Here is a 13054-nt window from a genome sequence, read left to right as displayed (position 1 = left end):
ACCAGTCACAGACTTCAGAATTCTGAACCAAAAGGATGCTTTGAGAAGCTAGCTGGGGAAACTGAGGCCCAGAGAGGAGCAGGGACTTGTCCAGAATCGTGTAATATCTTGGCATGTGTTTCCTACCCTTCGATTCCTTCTGTCCTGCTGACTGCCTGGTGTGGGATGTGGGCTCCCAAGGGGGTAGATAAGTCCAATGGAACTCTCTGCAGTGCTTAGCAAGTTTGGGGAGTTCCATTTTACTACAAGGGAAACTGAGGCCTCATCTAGGCTAAGGTGGAGCTGGGGTGAACAGCTATTAAGTCTGAGCATGCACTCGTTCCCAGGACCCCCAGGCAAAGACGGGACCCCCTCCCCCTTCCTGTCCAAAGACCAAATAGCATCCCAGCCGGATGGGGAGACTGTCTGTAGCAACAGTGAGGTGATGTCTGGTTTCTCCTTGCACATTGTAAGCAATGATTAATCTGGCTCCCAAACCAAAATATAGACCGAGTTCTATTATAAACACACGTCCTGTGGAGACCCGCCTGCTGGGCAGCCAGCGGCCCCTTGTAGACGCCATGGTCCCTGAAGCATTCCCTGTCCCCTACTACCAGTCAGACACGGATCACAAACGGAAATCACTGTCTGTGGGTCCACTTTGCAGTCAGTGCCTGCCACATAATTGCTGGGGCCCTGGAGAAGATAATGGTTTAGGTTCTTCCAGGTCTTGGGGCCCTGTCATTTGAAGCTATTTGCTGGCCCCAGCTTAGTAAACACTGTCAAGGTGCTTCTCAGAGAGCAGAAGCACCTCATCCTTTCGCCTCCCACCTTGGCTATGCTCAGGCTCTGCTGCTCCCGGCCAGCTAGGAGAAACGGGGGTGTTCATGGCAATATTCAAGGTCCCTTGGGGTCTGTTGATCAGAAGAGACCTGGGAATTGTGGTCTTCTGGACAAAGCACAGGCCAGCCAGTCTAGAGACTGTTCTTGGGGAACAGTCTGGGCTTGGCAATAACTTGCTAAGTTCCTTTGGGCAAATCCCTTCCCCTCTCTGAGCCTCAGTTTCTCAGGTCTTGGGGCCCTGTCATTTGAAGCTATTTGCTGGCCCCAGCTTAGTAAACACTGTCAAGGTGCTTCTCAGAGAGCAGAAGCACCTCATCCTTTCGCCTCCCTGTCTGTCCCAAAGAAAAAGGAGATTGTCACACTGATGGCTTAGATCCCTTCCACCTCAGATACTGCAGGGTACTGTGACTGACCTCTGCCCCAATAATTCCACGATAACCCATGAGCTCCCATCCTGGGGAGGTGCATCTATAAGGGGATCTTTCCTTGGGTGGCTCTTCTGGGCAGACTTTGGTCCTCCATGAACATGATCCCATGATTTGGTGGTTGAGGACATAGGGATTGAAGTCAAAGGCTTGGTGTTGCCCTTGGAAAGCTGCGTGGCCTCAGGAAAGTCTCTTCACCTCTCTGAGCCTCGGTTTCCTCAACTGACAAATGTGTATGGTAATTCCTGCCTCCTAGGGGTTGATGAGCTGGTGTGTTTGAAGGCTTTCGTGCTGAACCAGGCATAGGGCTGGCCATTATCCAGGCCCTGATGATTATTTGTTTCCTTTTAGTTGCATCCTGAGTAAAGGGTTTATTTGAAATCACCTCTGGGATTTCACTGGAGACACTTCTCTGCTTCCTTTAAGGGGGGCTAATGAATTGATTGGCTGCAGAGGAAGCCACAGGAGCTGGTGATGGCCAGAGGCTTTCTGGCCCCCCTTTTGGTTCCCTTGGGGTCCTTGCCCTGTTACCGCATTGGCTCTTTGCCACAACCCCCCTAGCAGCAGGCAGAGGATGACAGAGGATGGCAGAGTGAGGTTCAGAGGGCAATCACCCGTGCTGAGTCACACAGCCAAGAGTGCAAGGCTCAGTTCTGCTCTTTACTGGGAAAAGGCCTTGCTTGTTCCTCCTGGTCTGCAAGCTGCAAGGGGAAAAATGATAATAACGGTGGTTATATGAATCGCATCATGCTACATCCCCGCTCAGTGCCCTCCTGTGGTTCCCATGATATCACCGCCAGCACGCTCTGCTCTCCTGCTTCTTCTCTGACCACCCCGACCCTTCACCCCCCCACTTGTTCTGTTCCAATCACATAGGCCTTCTTGTGCATTCTCAAACCTACCCGACAGTGATCTTGCCCCAGGGCCTTTGCACTCACGGTGCTCTCTGCCGGTAATGCCTTTCCCCAGAGAGGCAGCCCCACGTCTGGCTCCCTTATCTCATTCATCTCCTCAGAGATGTCCCTGACCACCCACCCTGCAGCCACCACGCCTCCCCACCACCGCCATTCTCTGTCCCCTAACTCTGCTGCTTTTTCTTAATAGCTCTGGTCACTACCAGACATTATTTCTCTCTTTTTAAAATTTTATTTTTCTATTGTGGTAAAAAAATACATGACATGAAATTTGTCATCTTAACGATTTTTAAGTGTCCAGTTCAGTAGTATTAAGTGTATTCATGTTGTTGTGCAACCGAGCTCCAGAAATTTTTCGTCTTGCAAAATTGAAACTCTATACCCATTAAACAACTCCGTTTCCCCTGCCCCCCACCAGATGTTATCTTTTATATTTATTTTGTTTTTGTAGCTCGTTAATTAGAATGTAAACTCCATTAAGGCAAAGAATGTTGTCTATCTCATTCTTCCTGTGCCTACAACGGTGCTGGAGCCTACAAACTCTGGAGACTGTTTGCTCAATAATGTGAATGTTCGTTGAGTGAATAACTGAAAAATGAAGAACGTGATGATAACAGCACCAGGTCTCTACAGAGCCCTTGAATTCAATGCCAGACATTGTGTGAAGTACTTTAAACACATATCACATAATCCATGCACCAACCCTTACAACCCCATTTTACATCCGAAGAAAATGAGGCTCAGAGAGATGAAGTCATTGGCTTCAGGCCCCACAGCCAGCTGGTTGGTGGAATAGCACTGGCATCCAGATCAGGCTGAAACAAGAGATCTTGATCACTCTGCATGCTAGCTGCTGGCGGTGGCCTGTGCCCTAGTTTGCCCACTGGGGAAAAGAGCACACGCCCCAGGTGAAGAATCTCACCCAGCCATGTTGCATCACTCTCCATAGGCTGCTGGGTGTGAGATACAATCTTGTTGCCGAGTGGTCTCGAGGCGTGAGTAGGTGCAGAAGGAATGCTTGTAAACTCCCGACACCGCTTGGATCAAACCGACTCTGCTGTTTATAGCTAAGAGTGTCTGCTTCCCGGGAGTTTGCGGGGGTGCTGAATGTGTCCCTGTGTGTGTTTGTGAATGTGCATGGAGCTGTCCCAGCCTGGGAATGTTTGCGAGGCTGTCAGTGAGTAGTCAGGTGTCAGAAGGACCTGATGCTGAGTGGGTGCCTGCTGCTGCTCAGCAATGGCACTGGTGGCAGATGGCTTCAGTTCTCCCAGACTCAACTTTTTCCTCTGTAAAGTGGAGATGATAACTACCCCCTTCCACCTCATCTGGCTGTTGTAAGGGCTGGATGAGGTCATCTACTACTGATGTAGTCCTGGGAAAATAGTAGTGCTATAGGGGAGTCTGTGTGTGTGTGTGTGTGTGTGTGTGTACTAGACTCTTGTAGCATATCTTGAGTCTTGTGTGTGTATTTGGACTCTGGGGGAGTCTCAGAACTCTAGGGTTCTAAAACATCAGAGCTGAAGGGCACCAAGAGTTCTAACTCCCCCATCTGAGATCCAGAAAAGGGCAGTAACCTACCCAAAGTTACATGGTAAGTCAGGTACAGTGTCTACACCAAGCCCAGAGCTCCTGGTGTAAAGGGGTGTACTGGGCAGCTGTGTGGTCACCCTGTCTGAAATGGAAGCCCCTTGCTCAGTCTTATTTCCACAACAGCCCCAAGCTGACAGAAGTTCAAAGTCTGGCATTTCCCTCGGAGACCACACTCTTAATGGCTCAGGTGGTCATCGCCAGTGCCACCTGAAAGCGCACCACGTTTTGATTCTCTTGACCTACAGGCCTGGCCCAGACATGCTTTGGACCATGGTAGTTGGGCCATCGGGACAGAGGGTCAACGTTGGTAGTGGGGCGTTGCCAGAGTCCTCTTCAGTCAGGCATGTGGGTGGCCTTCTCTCCCCTGGAATAGGAGCAGGAAGAAGGGCAGCAGCTATTTTGGTTAATAAATGTGGTCAGCATGTGTGAGGTCTTTTCAAACGGGGCCCTATGAGAAGGGGCTGGTCCTGATGGGGGAGGGAATCAGCATCACATGCTGGTTGAACATATCCCAGACCATGGGTCCTGCTAGGGCCACCCATCCCTTGACAAATCCTTCCATGCCTGAGGGTCGGTCTCACCCTGTCTTTGGATTTGGAAGGAATGACTGGGGAATACAGCATCACTCAGTCACAGTTGCTTATCCCAGTTCAGCTCACAAACCCTGGCAAAGGAGTGAATGACCCTGCTAGAATCTTCTGATCTAAGAACCACTGGGAACAGAGGTGAAACCCTAGGGATCTGCTAACCCTCACATAGTATCTGCATCTATTTGGCAAGTGTTTACTGAGCACGTATTACATCTCCAGCGTAACACATACAGTGCCGAGCAAGACAGGCTGGGGGGCTGGGCCCCTGCCACTCACAGACCTGGATGTGTCTTCCTTGCCTGATGCGGCTTTCTCCCTCCACAGGGACACAAGGGCTATCCTGGACCCACAGGGCACCCCGGAGAACAGGTGAGGCCCCGCCTCAGCCCCGCCCTGCTGGCTGTCCCTCCCTCCAGCCCCTGCCTGTGTCAGGGCTCTTGCCTGGATCCTGCTCCGTGAGCAAGCCCCGGAGCTAGGCTGTTCTGCCTCCCATCCTTCTGGGGCCCCCACTCCGCCCCACCTCTCCCCCAGCCACATTTGCCTGAAAGAGCCAGAGTCCACACCGACCCGGTGTTGGCATGAGCCTCTCAACTCTGGTTAGAGCCATGAATAGCTGGCCTGTTCGGGGCAATGTTAGGGGATATTATACATGCCGCCACGGGGTTTGCAGGAATTTTGGCCGCCCTGGCCCAAGTCAAACAGCAGCGCTGCCAGCGTGGGAGAGCCAGCCAGGCCGCCCCAGTACTTTCTTACTCCTGGGCTGCAAGCAGAGGGGGTTTTGTCCCTTGGAGCTGGTCTGACCGGTTTCACAGAGGGGTGGGCTTGGGGCCCAGTGGGCCATGGCTCCCCCTTTCTCCTGTTTCGGTTCACATTCCTGCCACTCTCTGTCCATTGTCAGCCCCAGTCCCCCACAAACCCCCAGACCTGGAGCTAAGCAGGGTCTCTGCCTTCCTTATGTTTTTCTCTGTTCCTTTGCAGGGGCAGCCAGGACTTGAGGGCAGCCCAGGGGCCAAAGGTTACCCTGGCAGGCAGGTGCAGTATATGGCTTCTGGAAGCTCTGTGGCCATGGTGGTGTGGAGATGGCCACGGTGCCCCCAGACAGAGGGAGGCGGTGGGCTGGGGGCCCAGGAGCTGCACCCGCCGGGTGGGCCCTAAGGAAAGGGCTGTCCAGGGGCCGGACCAAGGAAGCCTCTCTTTGCAGGCAGCAGGACAGGGATGCTCAGTAAGAGGAGAGCTGGCTCTGTGGGGGCAGGGCTCCAGCGGCCCCTGCCACTCAGCTTCCCCCCTGAGACACCTCCCTGGGATCCTGGGGCTGTGGGGGCTCAGGTTGAAGATGACTAGTCTAACTTCACCCTATTCTACAGAGGGAGAAGCTGAGGCCCCAAAGAGACAGGACTGCCCGGGCTGCTGGCAGCAGGTAGAGTGTCTCCATATGTCCTTGCCCCTCTGTCATTTGTGTTTCAGGGGTTACCTGGACCGGTAGGAGACTCCGGCCCCAAAGGCAACCGGGTAAGTGGTCCTTGGCCAATGCCACACAGGTGGGGCCCTAAGTGGGCATCATCCATCCCTCCAGTGGGCATGATGGGAGGTCAGGGCGGTAAGACCCCCACCCAGCGACTGTCAGGGGAGCTGGGGCCAAGGCTGTCCTGCCTTAGTGCTCCCTGGAGAATGGAGGGGCAATCGGAGGGCTGGGTGATGGGGATCTTTGAACCAAGCAAGGCAATGGTCCCATGGCTGGGCAGTCTGGGCAGTAAAGGCTTTGCTGGAGGTTTGGCCACAGCCAGCTGCAAACAATCAGGTGTTTGCTTGATGTGTCCCTGGGCTTGTTCTGAGTGACTAGGGAGCCTAAGCTGGGGCCACTTGAATTGCCTGTCATTGGAATCTTCAGTAGCCTCCCTCTTTCTCCCAAATGAGGGCTGGGGGGAATCACCCTTTTTGGAGGGCAGCGGTGCCAAAGGTGAATGCTGTCCAGGTCCGGAGGTTCCAGATCTCCCCTTCCTTCAAGGCCCCCGGGTAGCAAACCCTGAGTAGCCATTGGCCTCAGTTTGCCTCTCTTTACAATGGAGTAGTGTCCATTCTTACCTCTAGCATGGTGATGGGGATGCCAGGGATTGAAAGCAATCCCTGCTGAGGAGGGGGCGCCAGGTGGGGGCTCCCAGGTGGGCTGCGGGTGGTGAAGAAAGTTCTGGGTGAATTGAATGGGAGTGAATGGAATTGGGAAGACTAAGAGCTGATCTGGTCTACGTACAATGAACTGGGTTCATGGTGGGGACCAGATGGCCCCAGTTCACGCTGCATACCTAAGGTGGAACTGGGATGAGGACCCAGGTGTTCTGAGGCTTGGGCTCACTGCCTGTCCAGAAATGCTCAGCAAACGGGTCACGCAGCCCTTGGTTAGGGCAGGTTGAGTGTGACATGTCCTCTGCTGCTGAGCCAAAGCTATTTATGACAAGAGGTAGAGGTCAGAATGGCCGCAGTCTGAGCCCTAATCCCCAGAGCAGATTGGCAGCTGTGAGAGTGCCCAGGAGGTTGGGGAGCTTCCAGGACGTTATTATGATGTGCAGGGTCTGAGGAGGCTCCTGTCCTAGGGTGCTGGCTCCCCTTCCTTTATCCAGCTGCCCCCATGGGCTGTGGCCCCAGAGGGGCTTCTAAGCCCAGGGAGAAGGGTCTTCTCAGCTCAGCCCCAATCTGCTGGGAGGATAGGACAGGCTAATGACATCTGGGGCTACTTGATGTTTGCTGTGCTGGTGGCATCTTGAGACCACATGTGGGGAGAGGGCTGGTCTGGTCCCAGCACTCCTGTCTCCCACAGGCCACAGGACCCTGGGCAACCTGGGTGAGCTGGGGGAGGCTCAGGGTGCCCACGCACCCTGCCACTGCCAGCCTCATGATTATGAAGTAGGTTTTGAAATCAGGATGACTGGCTCTGAGACCTGCTCTGCCATTAACCAGCTGTGGGTCCTTGGGCAAGTCACTGGGCCTCTCTGAGTCATTTTCTCACCTGTAAATCTAGGATACAAGCCCTACTTGGAAAAGGCAGTCAATGTCACTCATTAAAGTTATGGATATTAATTGTGCTGGATACTGAGGATAAGGAGGCTCAGTGAGCTCTTAACCTCCCAGAAAGGGAGAAGGGGTTAGAGTGTTGTGCAGTGGTTAGGAGCCTGGGCCTAAGAGTCAGAGAACTTGAGATTGAATGCTATTTCTATCACATTCCAGCTCTGTGACCCTGGGCAAGTCACTTTACCTCTCTGGGCCTAAATGTATTCACCTCTACAGGGGCTTACTAATAATACCCACTTCCTAGGGGTGTGGTGAGCATGCACTGGATGCTTTAATGCATTCCAAAGCACTGAGAGCTGGGCCTGGCACATAGTGTGTGCTCGATACACTTTAGCTTTTGTTATAGTTGTTATCAGTCATTCCGCAAATATCTAGAGAGTACCAGAGTGGTAGAAGGCTTGGGCTAGGTCCCTGCCCTTGAGAAGTTCCCAGGCTAATGAAGACATGAAACATGCACACAGATAACGAAGATACAGGGAGGAAGTGGAGAAAGTGGTAGATGCTGCTAACTGAGGTGCAGATACAACATGGGGGCTGCGGGGAGGGTTGCTTCTGCCTTGGGGCAGCACGGATGCTTGTCAGAGAGAGCCTTAGAGCTGGGTTTTGAAGGACTTGGCTCTGCAGTCATGTGGGGTGGGAAGGACATGCCAGGGGAGGGGACAAGGTGAGTAAAAGCTGGGAGGCAGGAAAGCAGATGCATTCTGGGATAGAGCCTGAGAATGGTGAAGAGCCCGGGCTTTAAAGTCAGCTGGACCTGGGCAACCCTTGAGCTGCTTAGGAGTTTGCTAAGGGGACTCCCAGCTCCATCACTGGCTGGTTGTGTTATTTTATCTCTAGAGCCTCAGTTTCCTTGTCTGTCCAGTGAGGGAGATGACAGCCAATGCAGTAGCACGCACGTGCCTGGCACTGTGTTGGCACACTGGGTGGCAGTTGCTGCTACTACCAGCACTCAGGCAGCCGGGGTGGATGTGAACCCCATGCTCAGGACCTGCCGGGCCCAGGAGGAGGTGTTGCAGGAGTCGTGGGCAGCTGCGAGCTTCTCTGGGTGCGGGGAGTACTTGGGGCCACTCTAGCATCTAACCCAGCCGAGAGCTTCCTTCTGCAGGTCCTGGAGCCCCTGGCGCGGGGCGGGCCTCCCACCTGAGAGCGCCCGCGCCCTTCCCTGGCGTGAGGGTATGTGCCTTTGGACTACATCGTGGAAGCCAGCACCATGCAGTCCATGGGCATATACACTTGCCTCAAGGCTTATGTCATCGAGGAGCCTCTGGAACCGCCACTGCCACCAGCGAGGAAGAAGAGCCAGGCGTGGGATGGCAGCGAAGGGTGGGCTGGGATGGTTGGGCCAGCCACACACCCCCAGTCGACCTCTCTGACCCCCCATCTGCTCTTTCCTAGGGCTACATTGGACTCCCAGGGCTCTTCGGCCTGCCAGGGTCCGACGGAGAGCGAGTAAGTATGCTCCTTTGGCAGCTCACCCTTCCATCCACCCCCTCTGCTCAAACAAAGCAGAACCTGCCAGGCACCACCAGCCTGGAGGAGTCCTGAAATCCCTCCTGGAGGAGATGCCCTTGATTGAATAGGAGTCTGCCGAGGGGACAGGTCAAGGCATGTGCATTCCCGACGTAGGGAAGAGCATGAGCAAAGACAGGGATGTGTGATAACTCAGCAAGTTGAACAATCAACCCCGTCAGCACTGAGTGAGCGAGTGAGAGTGGCCAGAGATGCGGCTATGGGGCCCCGGGACAAGGTCATATGGGCACCTAGGGACTGAGATCAGGAAAGGGACTCTTGAGGGGAGCCTCTCAAGTGCTTTCAGCAAATGAGAAATGAGCCCACTTTATATTCTAGATCAGGGGTCTGCAAACTATGGCCCATGGGCCAAATCCAGCCAGTCGTTTTTTGTAAATAAAGTTTTATTGAGCACAGCCATGCTCATTTGTTTACCTGTTTTCTGTGGCTGCTTTCCCACCACAATGGCAGAGTTGAATAGTCGTGACAGACCATAGGGCCCACAGAGCCAACAATAGTCACTATGTGTCCCTTTATGGAGAACTTCTGATGATCCCCATTTTAGACAGATTTGTACATTTACTTGAGTGAAATGTGACTGGGTTGAGGGAGGGGTTGGAGACAGAAGACCAGGTGTCCAAGGACAGGATAGTGGCGGCTGCATCTGGGTGAAGGCAGTGGTGCTGGAGGGTGGGCGCAGGGGATTAGGGACAGGGGACTGGGGTGGGCACCTGGTCCCTGGTTTGGGTCCTGAAGTCCATGAAGATGGAGAAGGTTGTGGGTCAGGTTTAGGAGTAGGCAGGCGGTGCTGAGAGCTTCTAGAGGCCCTGTTGTTCCAGATCAAATGTCTAAGTCAGGGGCATTTTGGGAGATGGGGCAGGAGCTGCCCATGGACCCCTGGCCCAGCCTCGATGTCCATTGGGATCCCTTGGCTGGTGGCCTTGGGGCCTTTTTCTCTGCCACCTCCCAGCCTGAACCCACATTTAGGAACTCAACTGGAACCTTATCAACAAGCTGGGCCTAGACAATCTTGGGAAAGCAGGAGAAGGAGCACTTATTAAGCACCTGCTGAATGCCAGGAGCCCTGGCTACTTTCATTTCCCTAGCATAGGTCCACGCAGACCCTGACCCTGCAGAGTACAAGGGCCGTTCATCTGGTGTGTGTGTGTGTAACTGGTGCCACTGTGTATGTGGCAGGTATTCCAGGCCCTCTATGACTCCCTCCTGTGGGTGGCTCTAGTGCTGGTTTGGGACAATTCGTGCTGTCCCCTGCTGGAGTCCTGTCCTGACCTCTTCCCTGTCTCTCCCCCTACAGGGTCTGCCTGGCGTTCCTGGCAAGAGGGGCAAGATGGGTAGGCCGGTAAAGATTTTCCGTGTCTATTACGCAGACTCTATGGGTGAACCTGACTTCCCACTGGCCACGCTGCCCCGTCCACCCATGGCCTGGCGTATTCCGCTTCTCTCTGCTCGGCCACCGCTCTGCTTTGACTGTGTGGGCCCCAAGTCCTGCTGCTGGAGCGCTGAGTGGCTGCTGCCTGGCTGGGGCTGGGGCTGGGGCTGGGGCTCCCGTGGGCTCTGGGCTCTGCTGGGATGGCTCCTCTCTCCCTGTGTGCAGCAATTGCTCTTCAGTGCAGTTCTTTGTCTGGAGGGCTTCTGGCTACAGTATTTGTGTCTGTGGGCGATCTGGGACTGGGGGACCTTGGCTAGAGCAGCTGATGTGGTCTCAGAGAACATTCAGTCACCATGTTGTCTTATGTCATGTGGCTCTGTGCAGTTTCGCCTGTGCACACCCAAGGCCATAGGACAGGGCGGTGTGTGGGCCCCCAGCAGGCATGACCCTGAGAGGAGCTCGGCAGTGACCCCCAGTCTACCAGTTTTGTCTCTGATTCTCCGTCGAGGCAGGAAATGGTTTTTCTTCTTGTCTGGGCATCTGCAAGGCATGAAGAAAAAGCCAAGGCACAGAGATGGAATAACTTGCTCAGGGTTTCACCATGAATCAGCAACAGAGCCAGGATTCTACCTTGATTGGTTTGTCTCCAGGGTCTCTGATCTCAGTGGTGGCTTGAGGCAGCCTCTCAGCATCCTTGTTTGGCTGTGATACTGTAAAATTAGATTCCCTAGAATCTTTGCCTGGAAGGAAAGCCATTCATTCCAATGATCTCATTATTCAGAAGGGGAAACTGAGGCTCCAAGAGGCAGAGTGATATGTCCAGGGTCCCTCTGCCAGGCCGAGGCAGACCCAGGACTGGAACTGAGGCATCTTTCTTTCAGGCCTTGCCCCCATTGGTGGCTCAAGGCTGTCTCTGCTGCTGCCCAGCGGATTAACTCCCAGACTTGGAACCATGGTCAGCCCTGCATCTGGGCCTCCCATTGCTTGTGGTTGATGGAGAAGGGACTGTGGGGGAGGGGAGAACTGCTGAGGTGGCCAGGAGCACTCGAGGGCATTTGGTGGGGGGTGTTTTGTGATTCTGTGGCTGACGGTTGTGTAACCTGGTGCAGCGTAGTGAGCTGGGCCCTCTGGGGGCCGAGTGTGGTTACAAAGAAAAGGAAGTGTCAGCCGCTGGCCTCAAGGAGCTGACAGAGGGCGTCCCACCCCCAAAAGCTAGACTTCTCTGTGGCCCGATAGTCACTCTGTGTTCTGAGGTCTAACCCTGACACCCAGACGCAGGCAACGGGCAGTGCCTGTGCTCCTGGCTTCAGGGTGAAGACCTGGATCGGAGAGCTCTGTTGGCTCCCAGTCTGCCCTCGAGCCAGGTGGTCTTGAGCAAGGAGATTCAGTCATTCAGTGAGTATCTGTTGAGTATCCACAATGGGCCAAGCCTTGTGCTTGATGCAGAGCAGGGAATAAGACAAAGTTCTTACTCTCATGGGGCAGACAGACAGACAGTCTGGAAAGACAGTGGGGAAATGGAAGAACGAATGATTAAATGAGTCTCAGATAGTGCTGAATGCTAGGAGAGAGTAGGATGGGACCCCGAGTGCTTCCAATGTGGACTGCTGGATAAGTTGGTCCAGGAAGTCCTTCTCAATTCGTGAGAAATCTGAATGGGGTGAGGACAGGAGCCGTGTGCTTTCCAGAGAAAAACATTCCAGGTTGAGGTAGCAGCAGGTGCAGAGGCCCTGGGGCTGGACTGTACTGGGTTCAAACTGCAGTGTTCACATCTGAGAAATGGGGACACTAGTGTCTACCTTATGGAATCATTGTGCTTGTCACGTAGCAGTCATTGTTCCTATTTGTAGTTTGCTGGATGGCTAAGGGGTTCTCTGTATTCTGTGAATTTAGACCAATGGCTTTACCTGCTCTGGGTCTGGTTTCCCGCAGTTTTAAGTTGTGTGTGGGGGTGGGGGGGGGCAGTTGACTTAGATTATCTCAGCTGGGCCTGGCCCCAGCACCCAGGCCTACCTCCAGAGCCACCCTTGGGGTATTTGTACAGACTCCATCCTGAGAGCCTTACAGAAGCCAGGCATTGCTGCTTGACAGATGAGGAGGTTGAGGCTGGGAGAGGTGAATGACCAGGCCAGGGTCATGTGGCTGCTGAGAGTCAGAGATTGATTAGAACACAGCCAGAGCTCTCACCTCCTGCCGTAGAGCATAGCTGTTCAGCGCATGGGTTCCAGAGTCTCCCGAGGGAGGAAGAGACAAGATCCTGAAACCCTGGGCATGATCCTTCTCCAACCTGTCCCAGCAAGGAGTGTGAACAGGGCTGGGCCTCCGTTGTCCCTTCGTCCTCCTCATTTCCCCTTCCAGCAGCCCCTTCGTCTCTTTCTCCCTGCCATGGTACTTGGGTTCTTCTTGGAGCTGAAAGTCACTTTGGTTGTGGCCGTCAAGCACCAGTCTGGGGTGCTCAGCACCCATCTGTGTGTGAGAGGAGACCGCTCTCTCATTTCTTATTCAACAAAAGTGTACTGAGCACCTACTATATGCCAGGCACTGGGGACAGCACTGTAGCCAAAACAGACAAAAATCTCTGTTGTCATAGAGCTTCAGTTTTAAGAGTGGAGACAATCCATAAATAGGATAAATAACCTAAAGAGAGTATGGCTGGGATCCTAAGTCCCCTCTAAGTGAAAGGAAGCAACATTTATGGAGGCCCTTGGTGTATATGACATTTGAACCCTGATTCTCCCAGTGAACCTCGGA

At 53.8% G+C, this 13054-nt stretch overlaps 1 protein-coding gene across 1 annotated transcript in view; it reads left to right on the top strand.

Annotated features, from left to right (window-relative positions):
• COL27A1 (collagen, type XXVII, alpha 1) overlaps nt 1-13054 on the top strand; it is a gene marked incomplete at its 3' end in the record, with an annotated part of 129804 nt that overhangs the window by 37192 nt on the left and 79558 nt on the right. The window contains exons 10-14 of the mRNA XM_008583912.1: nt 4666-4710; nt 5320-5373; nt 5806-5850; nt 8800-8853; nt 10229-10273. Of these exons, the coding sequence (XP_008582134.1) occupies nt 4666-4710; nt 5320-5373; nt 5806-5850; nt 8800-8853; nt 10229-10273 (243 nt within the window). The remainder of the gene's footprint in view (nt 1-4665; nt 4711-5319; nt 5374-5805; nt 5851-8799; nt 8854-10228; nt 10274-13054) is intronic.

This window comes from Galeopterus variegatus, unplaced genomic scaffold (genome assembly GCF_000696425.1).
Source record: "Galeopterus variegatus unplaced genomic scaffold, G_variegatus-3.0.2 Scaffold3081, whole genome shotgun sequence".
Lineage (NCBI taxonomy): Eukaryota > Metazoa > Chordata > Mammalia > Dermoptera > Cynocephalidae > Galeopterus > Galeopterus variegatus.
The sequence above is the reverse complement of the archived record's forward strand: the minus strand, read 5'-3'. Positions and strand labels throughout refer to the sequence as shown.